The 23847-nt window shown below is 36.5% G+C and overlaps 1 protein-coding gene across 9 annotated transcripts in view; it reads left to right on the top strand.

Moving 5' to 3' along the window:
* LOC119646808 (small conductance calcium-activated potassium channel protein) overlaps nt 1-23521 on the top strand; it is an 818793-nt gene extending 795272 nt beyond the window's left edge. For all 9 annotated transcript variants that reach the window (XM_038047402.1, XM_038047404.1, XM_038047400.1 and 6 more), the window contains 5 exons: nt 5133-5260; nt 5436-5505; nt 5569-5670; nt 10797-10963; nt 20579-23521. In XM_038047402.1, the coding sequence (XP_037903330.1) occupies nt 5133-5260; nt 5436-5505; nt 5569-5670; nt 10797-10963; nt 20579-20786 (675 nt within the window). In that variant the 3' untranslated portion in view covers nt 20787-23521. The remainder of the gene's footprint in view (nt 1-5132; nt 5261-5435; nt 5506-5568; nt 5671-10796; nt 10964-20578) is intronic.
* Nucleotides 23522-23847: the final 326 nt, after the last annotated feature.

A 23847-nucleotide genomic window follows, 5' to 3' on the forward strand; every position in this document is an offset into this window, starting at 1 on the left:
AAAAATCAAAAAGATTTATGATCACTAAACAAGTGGCTATTGCCTTCACATCTACATTAACCAAAGTTTCTTATGCAAAAAATTTATCAAATACAAAGTTTATTTGTTCTTTTCGACATTTTATTCTATAGAAGTTGTAAATTTTTATATTTTAACCTATTTGACTTGATTTATAGCTACATAATTAGAATAGGTGGTCAAAATTGGAAAGGGAATGGTTGATAAGCTTCGGAAAACTTAACAACGCAATATTCAAAAATTTTGTTTCCAAAAAAACGAACCCATTGGGAATCAAATAATAATTCAAAGATTATTTTCTATCATTACCAAAATGGCGCCTAACGTGGGATAAACTAAAAGAAGTCAGTATAAAATAATGAATGAATCAGATTTTGCATATAAGCGAGTATCTTTATTCTGAAACCGGCAGACCAGACCACCAGAATTTCCAAATTGTTACGTGTATTCGCTAATACTTTCTTACTTTGAATAGCAGACAACAGTGCCCTTAAAACTTTTACCATGCGCCTACATTAACTGTCGATGCACTGAACTTCGGCAAGTAGCACTCACAGTTTCTCAAGTAATTTTCATACATTTTTTCTGCTTCATAAAATTGGGATGCAATGTCCAGGTTTAGAATGTAATGGCAAATACCCTATCTAACATATGTAGACTGTTTGCTTTTCATAAGAAAAAAGGTAATTATCTAAATTATCAACATTGAAATTGTTCGATTCTCACAGAATCTCGGACTAAGGAAAAGCGTGCGCTTGATCTTATATAGATTTTTCGAGGCGTAATCTGCATACAAATAGATCATTTACAAGTCAAATTAACGACTTCACAAATGAAATTAATGCTTCAACAAAGGAAATTAACTTTTTAAGAAGTAAAAAAATAATATTTCAAGGCAAATGAACTCTTCTCCATGATAAGCTAACGATGAAGCGAAATTTATGGTCTGACAAATGAAAATGATGTTTTTGTAACTAATACATTGTTGTTATTTAGAATTTAAGAAAGTTTCTTCTTATTTTAAAAAAAAATTAATGCAAATCGCTTCTAACTACTGCACTTGGTAGTTGCATCATCATGTTCATATATTAATTGGAACAACCAGACTTATACATTTCCAATTAGAAAAAAGACAAAATACATTTCTGAGTTCGAAAAAAATTGTTATTATTTACAAAAAAGCTTTCGTAATCGTTAACTAATATTTTATGCGCGTTATTCTATTTGGCAAACGAAGATTGCTCCTTAATTTGTCTTGAAAAATAGTTAAGCTGTCTTCAAATATCATGATTTTCACTTGTTAAAACCTTAATTTAATATCGCGGATCGCGACTTGTTCTATCTGGATGAATGTAATTTGTACATCTCCGGTTGGTCTTCTATTATGCCAGTTTCGTCATCATTGGAGAACAGTTGTGCGAACTTGTAGAGGATAGCACCTCTCGCATTGGTATGGCACCATCAAATGATGCTCAATAAGGCATCCGCTTGCCTTAGACCGTTGTTAGTTTCCTCCTTCCCAAATTCCCTCATGGCCATATACTGGCTGTGCTTTCATAACTGAAGTCGATGAAAAGATGGTGCAACTGATGTTCCTATTTAAAAAATTTTCTGGTGATTGTTCAACGGTGGCTTGTTTTCAAAAGTAATTTTAAATAAAAGTGACTGAAAAGTATCTAAATTCTGGCATGCTTTAGAACTGATAATCCCAGAACGTTCATCTATTTCAATGTTACTCAAAATTTCCTTCTCCTGAAGATCAGCCAAGAGAACGAAATGGAACGGAACTAGATTTGATTAGATTAGACTATTTTTATTCAGCAAAAAGGAGAGCTCGCCTGAAAATTCCCTATATGTAAAAGTCAGTTAGTTTTTCTCTTTTTCCGCCTTGTCGTGTAGCGCAGCAATGTAGGTCCACAATAACGTTCTCGGTTTTGGCAGCTATTTGCTGAGTTATAAGATATCGCTATCCGTGAAATAGTCTACCGACGTCTCTTCTACCCCGACCCAACAAAATCTATATCCTGTGCTAAATCTACATGGAGCTTAATCCTGTGCATCTGCTTGATTTTCGATCAAGTATGTGTTTCCAAAATTATTCAGATTGTATTCTTTCTAGTTTGAATTGCTACAAGTGAACTGATCACCTTTTACTGAAAATCTTCTACAACTTAAATATAACCCGCAAGATACAAGGCTATTCTGGAAAAAATTTAAGTGTACTGCTTAACGCATATAACCTAAAGAACGTAATTCTTTATCCGAACCGAAACTAGCTCAAAAAATACCTTCGTTCATTATTTACATTACGTTATTTAGATTTTCTTATATTTACCCACTACATCCTGCCGGAGATAAATTTTCTTTCACCAGTAGCAAAATTTCACCACAACCAGACAACGTGCTTATTCAGAGCAAAAGCATTTAGAATTCGGCAGATTTGCTATTTATCTGTGGCAACTCCTGCGAGGTAACTGCAACCTCGTTTGGAAGAGCACTTTATTTTCCATCATGCATTTGTTTGGAAAGGAGATTAGGCTCGTTCTAGAGTAAGATCCCAAGAATTTACACGACATTGTAGTATACTTCCCTTGCACCGTTGGAATATACTTCAATCGAGTGAGAACTAGTTCAGCACGAAATGACTATAAAAAAAAATAATTCGTTAAATTAGAAGCTCGAGGCTTCAGGTATGAAAGATTTTCGTGTATTTTTTATATAAAAATATTTGAGTGGACATTCGTCTCATTAGTACCTATTATGTCAGAGTTCGCGTGCTGCTGACATTCAAGCCTTAGAAATTGCACTGAATCGACAAATTAGATATATTATGACGTGCTAGGCCAGATAAAAGCAGCAGGATCACTCTCAACACCATTCGACATCAACAACGGTCTACGACAAGGGGATGCCCAATCATGCGTCCTCTTTAACCTGGCCCTTGAGAAAGTGATCCGTGATGTCGAGGTAAATGCAAGAGGTACGATCCTCTTTAAGTCCACCCAACTACTGGCCTATGCTGACGATATCGACATCATGGGAAGAACAACCCGAGAAGAACAAATTTCCTTCATCCAGATCGAGCAGGCGGCGATTAGCGCGAGATCTTGGGCTGCACATCAATGAAGGCATTGCCAGTCCTTATGTATTCCTCGGAAACTTGGCTTCTTAGCAAAAAAAAACTAGGAACTCTTGGCCGCGTTCGAGAGAAGAATCCTCCGAAGAATTTTTGGCCCCCTACATGAGGATGGACGATTCTGTAGCCTACACAATGACGAAATCTGTGAGCGATACCATGACGGTCCGGTTATGGATAAAATCCGGCTCAATAGGTTACGGTGGGTGGGTCACTTAATGCGTATGGATGAGGATGATCCCACCCGGAAAGTCTATAAGGGCAATATCTATGGTAGAAAAAGGAGACGAGGCAGACCCTGCCTAAGATGGAGCGATGGCGTAGGACAGGACGCCAGACAGCTTTTAGGGATATCGAATTGGTGGACCTCGGCGCAAAACCGGGATGTCTGGAGTTCCTTATTAAGGCAGGCCTAGACCGGATACCCGTTGTGGCGCCGTTGATGATGATAACTTGGTTAGTGAATTTCCACCAAACTTAGTATTATACTTTATATTATAGCCTATATTACTGCAAAATTTCATCATTCTAGGAAGAACTTAATGGAGACTTTGCAGTCAATTACTAAAAATTATAGCAATATTGTTGACTTTATTTGAATAGACCGGACCAAGACACCTTATAATGGGTCAGTGAAAGAAATGATCAATTTGCAGGGAATTCTAATGCATTAGATATCAGAACTGAGACCAACCTTAAAAAGTATTAATTCCAACCTTTCATTTGATACATTTCGGTGAAAAAAATATTTGCACCTCCCTTTGCATACATGGGAGATTCCCTTGAATCCGACGTAGAACGATGTAGCGCACTGCATGCGTGGGCGTTCATAATTCCCATTTCCCAGCAATGATGATGCTCAAATCAAAAGGGTTCTGGTAGCTAAATTTTCCAAAGGCGTCATCAACTCTAGGTAAACGTTTGATAGTTTGATTAGAATTTTTCTGCAAATAAACATAGAGTTCAGTGTAGAATTTTCGATACCGTTACTGTTGAAGCAGTGAACATCAACAACAGCAGTGAAACATCCATGATGACCGGAATTCGAATATTTGGTAACGAGATGGAGACGTTGGTGCTCGAACAACTTGACCATCGCACCTGCGCTTTCTTGTGCTACTTTTTCGGATGAGCGAGTAGAGTACTCTGCGATGTGAAAAGATATAGTAAATCATTAATTCTGGCTGCCTCCTTTTGCAGTGTTTTTCAATTCACAATGATTTATATGGTAGATGATGCAGGTTTCCCTTCTCTTGCTATAAGAAAAGAAAAATAATGGAATCCTGTGGGTTCAAAGCGGATTGATTCTGTGGTTTTGTACTAAGAATTAAGACGTAGGCCCGGGCTATCGATTTTCAGAAAAATTGTCCAGAAGTTCTTCAATGACCTGCTAGATTTGGATCAAAATATTTAGATTTCCCTCTCTGAGAAAAATTGAAATGGATTTATTAGATTACTTACAATCTATTTACAAATTGTTTGGATTTGTGATTACAATAAAATCTACATATTTTAATTCGTATTTAATAAGACATACTTCGATTTAAAATTTACTTCATTTATACCTTAATGTCACTTTATCAAATTCTATCTAAGATGGGTAGAATGGGTAATTCATTCAATATATGTTTATAAAAACAAAAAAATATAATAGCAATATCATATCTTGGTTTTCTTACATTTGGCTGTCTACATAAAAGCATTTGATCCTTAAACTTTTGATCGGTGGGCAAAAGATGCAACTTTTATTTCCCTTGTCTATCAGATACAGCGAAAGGAAAAAGGCAAAACAAATTATAGTTCGATGAAACCCTCTTTTATTTTTTACCTTCTTATCATAATTTTTTTTAATCATTAGTAGCCTCACTTTATGATTATGGTCCTGTAAGGAGAAGAATACTATTATTTGGAAAATTGAATTAAAACGCTAATCTCAAGATATAAATATTCACTAATTTACTCCATTCTGGTGTTTTAGCTAAAAAATGCGGCAGCGAATGTGTTGCGAGAAACATGGCTGATATATAAACACACAAGGCTGGTGAAAAGAGTTAACCCTGGACGAGTGCGGACGCATCAGAGGAAATTCCTTCTAGCAATTTATGCGTAAGTTTCTGGAAACAATATATGTCTTAAACTTAACTAACTGACTGAGATGAATGCTCGACTGTTCACTTCTGCACTACTATATTTATTCAAAAACTAATTATTAATGACTGACCAAATTCAATAGAATGTGGGAAAAGAATGAAAGGAATTATGTAACACTTAATCGTTTCAGATTACGAAAAGTAAAAATGGATCAACGAAAACTTATGGATAATGCAAATACAATAACCGATATGGCCAAAGTAAGTAACTATTAACTTTAGATTTATGTTTCCACGGATTTCAGACTCCATTTCCTATTTTAGACACAAAATACGGTGTACGAGATTATCTCGGATATGTCAACAAGGCAGGATGCGATTGAGGAAAGACTATCAAGTTTAGAGGACAAAATGCAGGCGTTGCAGGTATGTCTTACTTACTTACTTTCACTTACAAAAATGTAATCTTTATTTGTGTCTAAACCAATTTTGAAAAGATTTGAGTAGAATGCTATTTTTTCTATTGATATACTATCTCCACTGTTTACAAAGTAAACCTAAAACTACCAATGTCATTAATACTTGATTAAGAAAAAATCTCTTACTCTATGTCAAAGTTGCCATTTTCAAGGTTTTATGTGCGAATATTCCCATCTTATCAGTTTATTTTAATTTGCCTTAAGTACGATCACACACCCTCTATCATTATTCATGCATGAAATAGATTTGCTTCACTCTTGATCAATGGATTGTATTTGCATTTCACCTATGATTTTCTTCTTGCTGGAAGGGGAATGTATTATACTTAAATTAAATAGTATCGACAAGTAGTGTTTGACTTTCATCAATAGCACGAAGGACCAACTCGGAATCTGGCCTTTTTGAGACTTCCCAATATAATAAACCTCTTTACCGCTTCGGCCAGTTCATATCCAGCAGTGTTTTCCTATTTGCGTGAATCGTTATTTCCCATCACGTTTGGTGGACGGTCCTGGGTTTGTCTTTTGAAAACTGTCTTTGGTACAAAGTTTCATTCTCCATGATTGACACTGAGTAATTGATGAATACCAACGTCGCCTGCGCAACTTCCTTTTGAATATTTTCCTTTTTGACGAAGCTGGAGGAAAACGCCAACCTCACTTCTGAGTTTAATGTTGTGACACACACAACCAGACGGTCATGGTATCGCACATAGATTTCATCATTATAAAGACTATAAAATCCTGTATCCTCTTTTATGAGGCGAAAAAATGCTCGGAGAATGAGTCTGTCAAACACGGCCGAGAGTTCGCAATTTTTCTTGCTAAGAGCCCCCGTCGCCGAGCAAAACATCAGGACTGGCAAGCTCGTTGCCTTGTACAGTAAAAGCTATGACCCTATGGTGAAACCTTTCGTGCGGAACCATTTTTGTAAGCTGAAATAGCCTAGGTTCCATTGGCAACCAATAACCGTGGCAGGGATTTCGCCGTTATAACTGTTTTCCGTGGTGATTCGCGACGTTAGATAGGGGAAATTATCAAGTTGTATTCTCCTATCTTTATGGTTTGTATTTGACCAGTGCAATTTATTGTTGTTTCCTTCGTTTTTGATGCCGACGATGCCACTATATATTCCGTCTTGCCTTCATTAATGTGCAGCTCGATTTGAATGAATGGTGTCGCTTCCACTTATATCAGCCTCACGAATGACCTTTTCCAGGTTGAGATTAACATCGATGGAGGATAGAGCTTTCTTTGTGGATGGCTGCAGTGTTCACTCTCACCTGATACCCGGAGGGATTCAACGTGGTGTTGTTATTCGAGCTGGGCGCACCATGCCAACAAGGTGGTGGTCCGAGTCCAGCTATATGTTCTGATATTCATCAAGGCTGAGTGGTGGCGACGTTCGATTAGCACGTGGTCAATTTGATTGGAAGTTGAAAATAGAAAGGCCCATGTAGCTTTGTGGACCGCTTTGTGCGCAAACCAGACCCTTTCAACAACCATTTAGTGCGGCACTGCTAGTTGGGTAATCCGTAGTCCGTTGCTATTATGCAACCTTTGGAAGCCAACGTATCGCCTAATTAAGATCCAGCGCATCTCTTGTCACGCTGTTATATTAGTCTTATATTTGGACAACCTGTTGGCTAGCTGCTTGGCAGCTTTTATCTTTTAGCTTCTGTATAGTGGACGCTCGTTTCACGAGAAAATTCATAAATCGTGTATCCGTTTTCGGTGCCGGAATCGTCGTTGTATAGTCAATCCAGTCCGATGCTCCTTTCGTGGCTCCTTAACTTCGGTTTTCCGTGTAGGGTTATCAGCCTTACTCAACTGCTAACCTGCAGAATTAGTTGGTACAATTTGTCCCGATTTTAGATGCGGGATACACGTCTTCATCCATCTCCGTTCGCAGTTATTCATTAAGAAAAAACTTCCAACGATTACCACGTGGAATTGGGGGTATGGTTTAGTAGTAGAGCTACTGGTGACGGTTCAGCACGTGTTTCCTTGGTTTTATGCTGTATCGTTTATACCAATGCACGTTTTCCCCTGGAATCTATACTATTCTATACTATTAGCCTTTCTAAAACGATGAGTAACACGCGCCCTTTTAGTAATTAAATGGCGTGAAAAATATTATAGAATACGTCCACCTTACCAGCTGTATACACGCACATATCCACAGTTGCTTTAACAAAATTGCATTTGCAGGAAAATGTCCCAAGCCATTAAACTAACCTTCAATGAGCAATACGTTTGGAAAAATTCTATGTTCTTCGATTTATCCCATCACTACTGAAATTGCTTTTCATTTTATTAATTTTGGTCTACTACTAATATATACGTTTTACTGCTTTATTTCAATTTTAACGATAGAAAAGATAGCCTGAAAATATTTTTAAAAAAAATTGTTTCCATTAATTCAAAAAGTCGCAAATGCTACGATTATATATTGGGTAGTATCAAGTCATTGCCAATTCAGGGTTAACAAGATGCAAAGAGCTCGAATTTGCAATTCATAAGTCATTCAACCCGTTTCACGCAATGATTACGAAAGGTCGTCTCCATCTCACAACAAAAAGGATGAACCCAATCTAGAATGCACAATTTAATTCATAAAAATTAAATATCGAATGTCTGTAGATTTTTCAGAGAACATCAATTTGAGAACCAGTGTCCATATATAGTTGTGAATAATTGAAAGTAGCCAACTTTTCAGAAGTAGACCTTGGGGGAACCTGCTTTTTGCAACAAAATATAAATGGTCTTTTGATATTTTTAAGATGTAATGAAGGGCGACTGGGGACAGTATGTTTTCGGCGTGTTGAAAATCGGCGGACCCAAATGAAAGCAATCAAAATCTGCATATTTCATATTATTTTTGTTTATTTTCAATTTCAACGTATCTGCGTCTTTTTACCACATCAAATAAACACTGGCGTTTATATTTAACTCAAGTATTTTGGAAAGAAGAAGAAATTAGGATAGCATGGCACATGCAATTAAAAAACGGCCATAGGTACTTAAGCCGTAACGACCTAAAACAGCCATGAAATGTTTTAAAAAATTACGAACATCTAATATCAAAGAGGGAGTTCCTTAAGATAGTGTCCTCGGATTGTTCACAAATTAACTCCGATCCACCTCTAACTTTGCCGATCGTACGTTGCATATATTCGAATCCTGGTGCTACATCTTGAGACCTTGAGAATCACATAAAATAATTTGGACAATGGACAATTTTAGCCTTGCCACCTTCATATTGAAAAAGCGAACATGCCCTCTAGTTAAGATCAACCGCATAACAAATTTTCATTCTAAGGAAGTAAAATACCTTGGAATACACCTAGAAAGAAGACTTACTTGGAGGAAACATATTAAGGCCAAAAAACTCAAATTAAAATATTGTACTGTCAATTCAATAAATTTGACAAGCTACACTAGAAATTCAATGTGCTTATGGTGTACAACTTTAGAGTTCTGCATGCCTATTCAATATCGAAGTTTCCCAAAGAGTGTAGCTTAAGATACTGTGAACAACTTCTATATCGTGGTACATTCGAAACTTCAGTATTTACTGAGAAGCTAAAACTTACTCCATAGCCGAAGGGTTTGACCAAGGCTTTAAGCTTTCGAGTAACAGTGGAATTCACCCTCTATGTGTTAGTTCCATATAGCAGCACAGAAGAAATGTTAGAACGACACAGTCTCAACTTGGCGCTAGTGTTGAAATATGTCGACTTATGGATTTTAGACAAAACAGCGAAAACGGATCTACCACTGTTAATGCGTCGAACAACATTAGACTCGGCGGCACCGCCAACATCAATCTGAACAAGACCCATGACTCGGTAAGAGAGTAAGCACATGCCATCTACCTAGTGAAAGGTATTTGACAAAACATATCATAGTCCGCCCTGCACGTCCTTCGGACAAGACACTATGAAGAATGCAACTGATGATAAGGAGAAATAATATCGGTGATAGGATGCAACCTTGCACCCCGTTTTCGATTTCCAATTTTTTGAGATCGCTCTGATAAAATCTATTAGTTCCCTGCCTCCTGCGTAGGATACTCCAGACACACTCTCTGTTGACGTTGTCGGAGGTCTTCTTGAAATCGATGAAAAGCGAATGGAACGGAGGTTTGAACTCCGAACTCTATTCTAAAATTATGCGCAAAGTGTTCATGTGGTCAGCCTGCTTCCTATCCATCAAACTTCCAAGATGTTCCTTGATGCATTTTAGGGTATTTTAACATAGCTATTAGCTTTCCGACGGCAGAAAGTATGCAGATGCTCCTGCAAATCTCGCCCTTAAAATGGGTTCTCTTTTTCAAAATCTTAATGATTATCTCCTTTTTTCACTCCCTAGGAAAGATCTTGAATTCCCAGAATTTCCATTCCAGTGGAAGTAGCAACGCTGCAGAAATTGCAGGAGAAGCGATGAGTGTTTCTGCGGGGAAATTATCAGACTCCAGCGGCTTTACTTCGTTTGAGTGCATTAATTGCGGAGATAATTTCCCGTCTATTTGAAAGGGCAGTTCATATCGACGTGTCACCCTAATTAGCACTTCTTTCACGAGAGGCGGAATTTCACTACCAAGTTAATACTGTTCACCACTTAATTGTTCTATCATTAACTAAAGTTTATAAGTTATTCGAATCAAGAAACATTTGACATTACAACTGAAATCTAAATGTTGTTAGTACACCAAAAATAATAAATCATGAAAACAATGTGTAATAAAGAGTTGAGATCAACCTTTAGCAAATACCGGTGTCTACTGCCTGGCGTGAAAGATCAGGGCCACCACTTTTGCTACTGCGACATTTAGATCTTCCTTCGTAGTTCACAAAAGCCGAGTCAAATAACCTGATAACCTCCGCCCTATAGTTTCTGACCCCCAATATTGAGCGTTTTAGTTTGTATTTACAAGTCCTGATACGAATCTATTCTTCGAAGTTATTGAAAACGTTATTAATAGATGCGGTCTTTCCTTCAACATGTCCGCGTCCTAAATAACGGTACTAATTACTATAATTGCTATTTTCATTGCTGTTTTCATTGCAGGATCATATGGAGTCATTACCGGAGATAGTCACACGGTGTCTCACTCAACATCAAGAACGGTTGGAACAGCGGAGAAATTTTCTGCATCCGGATGCTGCAGTAACAGCGTCTGCACAACCGTCGCAGCCGCCACCTCTAGTTTCACCTTTACTCTTTCCACATTCCAGGTTAGCTTACCAAATTTTTGACCTCGCACAACACTTATTTTTTGAAATTTCTTTTCATACCTATTAAACTAGTATTGGGGAAAAGATGTGTGTTTTGTAGATATTTCGATGTGATTTGCAGTGAGTCTTCCACAAAGTCTGTCTTACAATATAAGCAAATAGAAGTCGATTTCGCTAATTTGTTACACCGCCATCTTTGAACAAACCAAAGTAGTTTCGCACAAATATCTTCGTTCTCGTGTGTTGTCTACTCCTGTATATCTACGTAAACCCTCCTCTGTCATGTAATTATCATACTTTTCACCTCTCCATTTCGAGATATGAAATCTGTCCATTTTCCTAGTTTGAACCACATCCTTTACACACTATATCGTTGTGAAGTGTAAACATTATACAGTGTACATTGAATTCTAACATTTTGTTCAATTTCATTTATTTATTTATCCTTTTACATATCCATATGTTTACAGCCACGTGCCTACACAACCGAAGAGCTTATCATTGTCAGGGGTGCAAACATCGAGGAGATGCAATAGCAAAAATGAAATTTTAATGTGAATAAAAATCTGCCTTACACGTACACACATACGTTACGTTTGGATTAAGTACTAACAAATCGTTCATATCGGAATAACTTTAGATATTTTGGATATTTTCTTAAATCAATCATTTCTGGTACGTTCACCTTTAAAAAATCCTTAAATTCTTTCAAGAAAGTATATGAGATACAATTTTATATTATCTATGCATGGCAGAGCGGATGTCCTGTTTTAGAAAACAGCTAGTTTTATTGCCAGTTTTATCAAATCAGATTATTGCTTAGGCAGCCCAACAAGCTATCAATCTGCTAATTTTAATACTACATACATCGGAATGCAACGTTACGTAATTTAGATACAGAGTCAAACCTTGCAAGAGTATTCCATATGTAAAATCAACGTAGATTATGCAAGTATTTCACCGATCGATTCTAGTTAACTTTTTGTTTGTTTTGCCTTGATTTAGACCGCACATTCATATTTATTTCCTGAGACGGATTTTATCTAAATAGTTTATTTAGTTTCTGCACACTTTTCGAAGAGGCTGCTGCTTGATACCTGGCGGTGAATGTCATTCGTTGCCGACGTAGGACCGATTCGTAAAATGTACCAAAGTTGAATTAATTCACCGTAACCGCCGCTATGCAAGCCTTGTGCGACAATCCCGTTGCATTTATTTTTTTGCTAGTTTAATGCAATTTTTACAAATGCAATACGCATACTTAGAGAAAGTAAAGTGCACTATTCAATACATATTTTCAGGATGACCGTATCATTATAGAATCAAATTCAACTCTTAATATCCTTTAGAAAGAAGGCTCGATAAGGATAGATGCCGTCAAAAATGGTTTTGAAAATTTGATACAGAAAACGATAAGCTAGTGTTCTAGCAATGGTTTCTGGACTTCATTTTTCCTCCATAAGTATTTAGTAAGGAGGATCATAAGTCTGACAACATCGATTCCTTCAAAACCTTGTGCCTTCCCAGTGATTGCCAAGCAAAGGGAAAGCAGTTCTATCACCCTATAGTCGTTGTTCGTGTTCTAAGCTGCTCCTGAAGATACTACAGCGAAAACGGGAGCTTTTATGTACCGTAATTTAAAATTTTATCGGCTGGCTATTTACCTGTACAAGGACTTTGACTTTAATGCAGTAATAATCTATCTCCATATAGAAGACCGACCCTTTGGGCCTAGGAATTGCAGAGACTTTCAATTTGACAGTTGCATGATAGCTAACTGGAAGCTTATCCTTGGGATTATGCGTTGAGATTTCGATGGTGTACCATAAAAATATGCTTTCATTGAAAATGAAACCTTTTTAAACCCAGTTCATTGTCTATCTGTCTGTGTGTTGCACGTAGTTTTATCAGAAACGATTAGACTTTTTGGCGGGTAATTCGATAGAAAGATTGAGACTGTTGACGCCCCTACATGTATTGTATTTCTCGCGGGGATCCAATCTAGTTTTTAACAACAGATATGGGATATTTATGCACGATTCTGTTAGGACGCCCATTTCTATGCTAACATATTGGAGCATATTTTTAAAAAGGTGCTACTCTTCCAAAAATATTCTTAGTTTAGTGTTGCATTTATCCTGATTAATTTAAATTATGTGCTGCGAAATGTGGCTCTTGTGAGTTCCTATGTGAACTAAATCGCAAAAGACCTATTTACATTGGCAATAGCCAACAGTTTCTGGCAATACATTAGAACTTTTCCGAAGATTTTGACGGTTCCGTAACTATTTTGCAATAACTCCAGTAAGGTCCACTTATCGGCTGTTATAGGGTGATTAGGGATACAGCTAATAATGGAAAACTTTCGTTTTTGAATGCTTAGTGTATTCATTGTTGCTTCTATCAATGTGTCCGTGACTGTGGTGAAATCTGAAGGAAACCGTGTTTACGAGAACCGACTGTCCAAATCGGATCGTTGTTGATTGCTTGCCCTGTCTCCGCTTTTGTATCTGAGTCTATACGATTAAGGAGACGAAAATGTTTTGCTTGGATTAGTAGCAGAACTCACTATCATCACGTCTCAATATGGACGACCTTGATCGATGTAGCACCGAATCTACCATGGAGACAATGAGAGAAAGACAATTTCAATTCGGTAGCTACGATAAACGTCAATATTTAAGCCAATGAGAACCGGCGCAGAGGCTGATTGAAACGGCAATTCCTTGATATTTATTTGTCAAATGGGAAGAGCATTATCATCTTCTGTACTCTAAACTTTCTTTGTTGGTGTTAATCTTTAGTGCAATTCTTTTACCTCTTTGCCCAAATTTTGAGCCAATTGGCCAAACTTCACAACTGGATAAAAGAGTATCCTGTCAATCGTAAAAACAAATATTGATCAATATGGCGCAACATTTTGTCAATCCTCTCAGAGATATGTATATCTTCAATATACGTGGTATTTTACTCCACCAAACATCGCTTCAAAAATGGTTATTAGTTTCTTGTGGTCACCTTTCATACGCAAAGTATTCCAAATATACAGAGCATTCCGTTCACGATGGTAGAAATTTTAATGGTGGATAGCACCGCTCGCCATCGTTACAGAGTTATAGTGTTTTTCGTGAATAGTGTTAAAAAGCTTGAACTTCCAAACAAAGCTACAATTTTCCACTCCCTCAATTAATAGATTTGATTACATTTTCGGCAACTATCTAAAATTTCTGATAAATGGATTGCCAAGATCATCATATAGAGAACTAAAGAGAAATTTGAAAATTGATTTCTGCACTAAGGTCTCAATCATTGGTGTGATGATCCCTCAACAGATTGTTGTAAAGGACCTCGGTTTGCATCTGTATAGATGATTAACATAGAGGAAGCACATTAAGATGAAAGCATTGCAAATAAAGCTAAGAACAAAAAGTATGTATTAGTTTTTAAATAAAGACTTTAAGCTGGGACTCAAGCGGTTATAATACTAATAAGGGCTTATAGAGAGGAAGCCCAGTCAGTGATCACCGGTGGTGAAGTACTCGTATAAAGGAAGGTTAGCTTTCCATGCTAACCCTTTAGCTTGGGGACTGCCACAACAGCCTAGTGTCACTCGATTAAAAAGTTCCAGAATGTAGATAAAAAGGAAAAAAACGTTGTGTCTCGCTTGTTTGGTTGGTTTTGTTTGTAAAACAAAATCTTTTTAAAATCGGTTCAATGTCTGTCTTTCCGTTTGTCACCGCACTTTTCTCAGAAATGGCTCTACCATTTGACACGAATTCCCCCGAACTCTCCCATCTATACCTGCTCAAATTAAGTTAATAATAGTATATTACTATACTTTTGGGGAAATTGATTAGAAGCCCCCATTAAGTTTATTCTAGATTTATAGGAATTTGCAGTAATATAGATTATAGTATGAGTCATGCTATCCCCATACTATCATACTATTATTACCGTGTAAATTTACTGCAATCCAAACTACTAAATATCAATATCACACTAAAGTGAGTAGTAGGACATGCTATATGCATATACATTACAGGCTGCGTACAAATGGGGTGGTTCTGCACTAAAATATACTTCCAAAAGAAAAAAAAACAAAACCTTTCATACCGGAAATGTCGAGATTCCGGTTTACTGGCTTGATTAATAATGTATTTTACAGCACTGCCGAGGAACGCATCTGAAGTTTAGCTCTAAGATTTGAATACGTGTTGTTAGTTTCTATTCTAGAAAGATCCAATAAAATAAATATGTGGTTAACAAAAAACAATCTATAATCGTGAAATTGGGACATCCAGTATAATATTTTTGATTCCACCAGCATTAATTACATCGGTTACATATTTTTTAAAATTTATTCTTTATAGGTAAACTATGAGGAACAATTGCACGTTGCAATTCTCGTATTACGCCAAAAGCGTTCACTAATTCCTACATTTTATAAGCGTCAGGATGCCGCGAAATGAAGATTTATATAGCTGTAGAACATTATCAGGAAATATATAAATATGCTAATATATAAATATGCTAATGTTAATAAGCTTGACATGGTATTCCTGTCCAGTTGTATTACTAGCGATTGACCTTCGAACGGTGCGGCCAAGCAGATTTTGCGCAGACAGTCACCTACTGCCAATAAAATGTTACGTTTTTATTTAGAATATAATCATTCCCTGCGGTAAAATCCGTTATATTTTCGACTTTTCCGAAAATACTTCGGAGCCTAATCCTCCTGTCATGGTTAATCTGTCAACGAGGATTATTAAGCCTGTGTTTGTTGCCCCTTACGATTACATCTCCTCATGCATTTTTGTAGATTTGTGTAAAACAAAATGAAAACTGGGTCAATGATTTGTTTGTTTGAAACGGCCGATTGGCATCAAATTTGGTGGGAAGCTGGAGTCGCCAAACATGCAGTGATATACACTTCTTTTGCACCAAATATATTAATAATATATATATAATAAATTAATATAATGAAAGTACTTTCTGAAGCCGGGCTTAGTTTTGGCATTTTTCAGAAAGGGGGAACTATAAAGTGATAACTTCTTTCGCGGACCCATTCTCAAAAACAAATTTACCATTTTAAAAATTTACTACTCATCCCAGATCCATAAAATCACCATCAACGGCGCAACAACCGGTATCCGGTCTAGGCCTGCCTTAGTAAGGAGTAAAAACCGTTTCAACGTGGAACTGGGAAGTTTTTTGGAAATCCTATTATTATTAACAAAGTTTTAGTAGGTTCAAATTTCTCCTTTCGCATGAAAGAGATAACATGTCAGTACTACATCGAATTGAAAATCCGGTATATTCAACGTATATACATTATGAGCTATGTATAAATGTAACCATTGTATACCTAAACATTTTTGGAAGCAAAATCAACAAAACCTTTTTTATGTGAAGTGCCCAGTTTTCGGTTTCAGATTATGCCTACGTAATTTTGTGTATATTGTGTGTGGTAAACAGATGGAAGTTGATACTAGGTCCTTTTTAAGGTTTTGTGCAAAACAAAACCTTATTAGAAGCCATTCGATGTCTGTCTGTCTCCCGCGCTCGATTTACTCGGAAACGGCTAGACCGATTGTCACGAAATTCGGTGAGAACGTATGATCTATGAATCCCTTTATATACAAGATGTAAAAGGAGGATCAATTTTTTTTTTACAGAATATGGTCATGTAACAAATAAAAGGGCTCAATTATTACTTTTCGAAGCTGATCAAAAACTGTAATATATCCCTATCTACAAAAAAGGTGACAATTTGACGTGCGAAAATTGCAAAGGCACCTCAATACTTTATACGTCCTATAAAATCTCCACGAAAATACTAGAGAAAAAATAGACCTTACGCCGATAAGACGATTGGTAAATGCTAAGAAGGTTTTTCGACTGGATTTATATTATATATATATTTACTGTCAAACTGGTGCTAGCGAAATGATGGAAATTCAACATTCACATCCACCAAATATTCGTTGACTTCAAGGACGCATATGACAATATTGACCAAAATGTGCTGGACAAAGTAATGCTTATCTTGAGAATTCCAGAAAAACTGCTAAACCTTTCCAGAATGATAATATTCCACGCTTGCCGGGACAGATTCGTTTGAGACGAGCGTCGGATTAAACCAAGTGATGGGCTGGCATTTTTACTGTTCAATCTGGCACTGGAGCAGTCTATACGAAGGTTGGACACAAAACGCATATTGTTCTACAAGTTCTACTAGATCATCGCATTACATCATTCATATCAGCAAAGGAGATTTTGTAAACTCCGACGAAGTTGGTCTAGGAATTAATGAAAACAAGGCCAAAATTGTGACGCATTCTTTCTCCTATACGCTCATCACACAAAATGCAACAATTGGCAATTAAGCCCATAAGTGTTTACGTAGGTACCTGTCGTGGAGACTTAATCCTACGGTCTTCTTCAGATACGGATTGATTTTGTGACCACAATCAGAGCCCCCCTGAGACAAATAACAACGGTACCAGTCTATACCAAGTGCATGGCTTAGCTATCCTTGAAAGTAGGAGACGTCGACTTTGTCTTGACCAACCAATGTTCGGTAGTATTCTTAAAATCGTTACAGCGACATAAGATGCTTTAGTTGTTGCGCAGTCATTGTATTTTTGAAAGGTGAGCCCTCTGGCGATTAGGAACTACTATTATCTCGATATCATCCCCGAAGTTAATGTTTATCATATTTTCAGGAAGGCTAAGCGTCAAAACTCCATCATACATGACTAACCACAGGAAGGGGTCTAGGACAAGACATTATGGCATCCCGCAAGTTATCGGGACATTTTGAGTCCATCCTTCGAGTCGCAGTGCAGTCTTCTGCCAAGAATAAACTCAATAACAACGCGTACAATGTATTTGGAGGCCTCTAGACGGGCGCCTCGATGATTTTTTCTGCCACTGGGGTCTTTTTTCAATGAACTTCTTGGTTGCATGCAGAACTTGAGAACTCCCACGTCCGAGTTTATATGTACTGGAGGAATACTTGCAAAATGCATATCTCCTGAAAACAGAGTGTCCACTAGCAACAGCTTAGGATAAGTAACGTTTGCCTTTAAGGGGCCGCCGCGTGGATCAGAGTCAGCTTCGGTGCACACTCGGTTGAAACGGATTTGCTCTTCGCGATAGCTATTTTTCCCGACATTTCTCGACTTCTGAACTCAACCAGAAATTCGAATTTCGTCTTCGGAAAGTTTTACGCCGAAGAATAGAGGCATCACTTGCCCGCTGCAATTTTGCGATAACCTGCGAAATGTTTTCTTGTGCGCTTAGCGATAATAATGTATCTTCCAGGCGTGCTCATTATTATTAATTTTAATAGCTTTATAATATACCTTTGTGAGGTTTGGAAGATGATAGCCTGGTGATCGCTGCGTGTATATTTCTCGCTTACACGCCTCTGCAAGTCCTTGATTAGAGTGTCACTGACGATTGAAATTCTCTACTCCTAAATGTGTTGACTCCTCCAGAGTTGGCAAGTGCTACATTCAAGTGCGAGAATATCTCCAACAGTGTTCGTTCACTTGTATTGGTTTCTCTGCTTCCCCATTCTTCTGACAATGCCTTCAAGTCGCCGGCTATTAATTTGGGATTGTAGGGGCTTGCGTTGAAGTTTAGTTTATCTTTCAATGACGTTCTCTCTAGTCGCTCGGTCTGCCTAACAGCTATAATAATAAAAAAAAATCACCTTTTTCTCTACATTTACGCCACAGATTTGATCTTGTGGGCTAGTGCTAGCTTTCGCTTTGTGACAAAATTGCCAAGGCTTATAGCATTTCTGGACTAGACTCATGTGCACGTATCCGACAGGCCGCCCATCCAATGCGCATTTTGCTTACTGCAATCGCCTTTTTCGCTGGTTCAGTGGGTAAGAATTATGGACGCTATTTATGGAAAGACTTATCAACACATTAACCTCACTCATTGGTTGTAGCCCTAATAGGGTCTGCAAAGCTTCACAGATTTCGGATTTTACGGTGACTTCATCCAGGTTCTTGCACTAGATAGCTACGGACTCCTTAGCCATTTTGATCGTCGAAACATCTAGTAACAGCGCGGTTTTCTTCCGCAAGTCTTCACCTCCTTCCTTCTGTGTACGTCTCATCCGCGTGAGATTCCCATTCACATCAGTCAGGGAGGCACCTACTTTGACCTTATGTAAAATTTCGGTGAACGTTAGCTCTCTGGGTTTTGATATGCTCAGCGCGCCCGGTCTGGCTCTCTTTTGCAACCTAGTGTTACATTTTACCTTCTTCCAAGTGGAGTCTTCGGCTATTAGTGGCATTTTCCGCATGGCCAGATAAGCTCGCTGTTTGTCTAGCTGTGTGCCTGTCACACGCACTTTTCTCAGAAACGGTTACACCAATTCACACAAAATTTGGTGGAAAGTTTGGAACTGTGAATGCCCACACACGCGGTGAATTATATTCTCCCACGTTCAACTTAAGGGGGTCCCCATACACCTAAAAGATAAATACGAAATTTTGTTTCAAAGTAGTGTGGGGGCCCGAAAGCGGTCAATTACTTCAAGGAATGAATCTCAGAAATCACCGATCTGAAAAATCTGAAAAAATACTTTCCGTTACGATGTCTGTTTCAATCAAGTTACTAATAGTATAATATTATATTTTGAAAATTAACCGTGAATGCTTCTTACGTTCATTCTAGATCAATAATATTTGGCAGTGCTATAGGTTCTAATAGGGAGGATTATTCTGGTAAATTTGGTGGATATTTTATTATTATTAACGAAGTTAGTGTCGGTCAAAGTTACCCATTTTTTGTTAAATTACTATTCCCTAAGGAATAAATTGTCTGTACTACATCGAATTGAATATCGAATATATTACATATACAATACACTACGAGCTTCTTATATAAAAAATCAGCAAACCGTTTCATGCCTGAAACGCTGAGCTTTCAATTTCCTACTTGTTTTTATAAGTTATAGGGAAACAGCATATGGTGGGTTTTTCCCACGAGCGGATGGAATTCTCATAAGCAAACTTGATTATTTGATTATTATTTGAGAAAAGAACAATTGGTATTTCCGCGGATGGATAGTTTACTGATGATTTTCTCACATTTTTCTGTATGGTTCACTGCCTAGCATATGCACGGGATATATCATTGGCGACTAAAATTTTGGGAAGTTTGAAGTTAGAGATTCATTATTTTTTTTAACTCATTCCCGGAATCCACTAATTAATTACCGCAACAACGATCACATTTTGGATGTATTTTTCCACCTGCTACTTTAGATTTTGCAGTGTTAAATATCCTTCTCATTTCTCCTTGCTCAGGAGGAATCGTCAGTACTCAAATTAAGTGGTAAATTTTAAGTAGCTAGCTTGACTGATGGAGTCAGTCCTGCACCTGGGGAATCTCAACGTATCGGTTAGTAAAAGCAAACAACCGGAATCATAGTTTAAACCCAAAAGCAGAAGTAAATTCTTGACAGGCTAGCATTTTTTAGCTATTGTACTTTGTAATTTGTTAAGCTAATGGACTGTAATGGATACGCTCCCTTCCTGAATTTATCTAGCATAACAATTCATATAACAACTTTCAACACTTTTTTAGGAGTGTACCATCTACAAACAATGCAATTTTCCAATGGCCAACAAGTCCAATTCTGCCACCGGTATCGAGTAGAACGCCTCATTTGGTGCCTGACACATATATTCCATCGACTTTAGCTGCGACGGCGACACCAGCTGCAGCCACAAGTTCAACCTCTCTAACAAATAATAATAACGTTAACACATCTTCCAGTAAATTAAACAGCTGAATCGAACCTGCACAAACTCAACAAACGCATTCTATGGTGTGTCCGGCGTCAACCTCAATCACGACGGCCAGCAACAAATACACGAGACGGAGGGAACGACAACGAAAAGCCCAGTTCAGAGCAATGGCAACAACATCAACAGAAGCAACAGCAACATCAACAGAAACATCAAAATCACATAGTAACTCATTAGAAGACATTTTTACGCAACAAGGCAACTCGTGAGAAAATAATGATAGTAGAAAAATTGAATAGTGACGATTTTACTATGTAATGGGAATAAATTATTATTACTATTATATAAAGACTAGGAAATGAAGCAACTAAGAAATAAGTAAGCAAAAAGACATAGGCCAATTTCTAAGGTTCTAGAAAAGTAATAATCAATTGAGACGGGGGAGAAAATATGAATAAAATTCGTGAATTTAGGGTGTAAATCATTGGAATAAATTTTGATAAGAAGGAACTCGTTTTGTTGTTTGAGTATTACGGTTATTTAGTTTTTAATTATGTCACATTTTCCAGTCCCTTAGAAACTACAGAAAAATTCTCATCTGATATACCAAGTGAAAGAAAATATTGAGTCAAATTCTCCCTTAGAGAACTGACCCGTTGATCAGGGCTGCATGTGCACTTCTTGGCAAACACATTTGACCAAATAAAAGTTTTTCCTCTAGCAAATTGTTTAGTATCCAAGTCACACATCAATAGGAAAAAAGTGATATTTTGCCGTTTTAGTGATTTTAAAATTCAGCCCTTATAATGCGGAGGACCCAACGGAATTTACTTAGTATTTTCTGTTACTGGTCATTCAGTAATATTACTCAAAGTAGAAACGAACCACAAAAGTACGCAAATTAGTAACATAGAGACTAGATTTTAAAAAAACGTACTTTTAATTTTCTTTAAAAATATTCGAAACTATGGGGCCCACTTTAATAGTCATTCGAGCGAATAACGGAAGACAAATAATCGAAATTAAAAACAACCTGATTGCTTGGATTTAGATCTTAACCGGTTTCAATATCATCAAAAAAACAACCACTCAAGAAATCCTCTTCAACCTCCGGATGAAATGAGCAACTGAACATTATGTTGAACAATAAAAGAAAGCTTTACGACAAAATAGAAACATCAATAACTTCATAGACTTCATACCTAAGACGAAACAAGCTTACGATATTAAAGCCACAAATTATAAATGATAAGAAAATCTCGAAACGAAAAAGTGAACCACTACCAAAGTGAAGTTATGTAACGAAGATAGGAAATGACAAAACCCTATAGAAATGTAGAAACAATTATTTCATCTTTAGTATCTCTTAGACCATTCATTTTCTACGAAGTCAAGGACGAAATTGTTTTAAGTGAATTAAGAACCCTTTTAGTGTATTCATTTCGTTCTATGTAATTACTAAAAAGCGTGTTTCGCGAAAAAGCTTTAAGATTTAGGGTGCCTGCATTTGCTAAGAAAAAACTTAGATTTAAAGAGAATATTACTTATTATTATTAAAATTATTATTATCACATGATGGTAGTAAGAACAAGTAACATTAGTAGAAAAATAAACCCTTGCGGAAGTAGGTCATGCATATTATGTAACATATGTTTTGTTTATGTTTGAATCGGTACATTCAAACTCAATTTGTCCAAAAATATAAAAGTTTCGACAGATCGTTTTTACTTTTGTTAGAAAAGGTTTTACGTGTGTTGCTGAATAAAATTGAATAGAATATACGGAAAAGTCTATTGTACAAATTTAGTTTATATAAAGTTGTTGCAATTATACATAAAAGAGCAAGAAAGATAAAAGTCTAAACCAAAATTGATTTTCAAAGTTAAGGACAATTTAAAAGTATTCGCATATTTACCTATATACAAAACATATTACAACAACTATTAAGAAATTATACAAAAACAACAAAAACCTAAAAAACCATCCCTCAAAGAAATTAAAAGGAATTTAAAAAGGATCAAAACGGTATCTAAGCGTAAAATAATTGAAGAAAATCCATACTAGTCTGTTTTATTATGAATTACATAAAATACGGATGAATAATTATGAACATTCTTTGAAATGTATAAATTTCGATCTTAAAAGTAACAAACGAACACACCAATTTGAACGTATCTTGCAATAGTCGTCCATTTCATTCAGCCATTGTATTATATATTTAAAGATATATATATATGTCTAAAACAAATTTATAGATAAAAAAGTGAATTGATAAAACTCAACTAAAATTAAATTTAAACCTGTGAATCATAGAAAACCCGAAAGTATGTGGATTAAATTATGGTCTTATAAAAAATATTTAAAGCAAATATATAAAAATTAAACTTTAAAGAAAATCTGCTCACATGCGCTAAGTACTAATATGATAAAGTTTAAATCTAAAAAATTAATAAATTTTAAATTATCTCAACATTCAATACAGTAAATTTATGGGTACGACATAAGGCTGAAGTGTAGGAATAAATAAAATCGAGAATGGAAGACTATTGCAACTGTATTGTCACCTTGTTATATTTTGGCTCTCCTGATAAAGAAAATAAAAAAGAAATTACGAAATCACTAAAAAGAGAAAGATAAAAACCCTAATCTAGTTATTATTATTATATAGAGAGAGAATCGTTATTTCGCAACATTAATATAAAAATATTTATTGTAAATTGTTCTGTTTTGTATGATATAATCATGTATATTTAGTTTACAATTAAATACGTTTTCTGCACGAAGCGGCTTTTATTCACAAGTAGTTGTTCACTGTAATGCGAATAAGTGTTATAAAGCACCCTTCACATGGTTATAGACGGGGAGTGACTACAGAGAAATCAACACGACTTAAAACATATATATAATTCCAAATATATATTTTACCTGAAGAAAAATATTGTCAGAAGCGTAATTTAGTTTAGTTGGGGGGTTGCAACTCCAAGCAAGCATTCAGGCCTTTTGTGACAGTGTGCGAAATAATTATATCGGACAGTGATCATTTTTAAGGTTTTGTGTAAAATAAACCCTTATTAGAATCAATTCAATGTCCGTTTGTCCGTCTGT

Source organism: Hermetia illucens, chromosome 1 (assembly GCF_905115235.1).
Source record: "Hermetia illucens chromosome 1, iHerIll2.2.curated.20191125, whole genome shotgun sequence".
Taxonomy (NCBI): domain Eukaryota; kingdom Metazoa; phylum Arthropoda; class Insecta; order Diptera; family Stratiomyidae; genus Hermetia; species Hermetia illucens.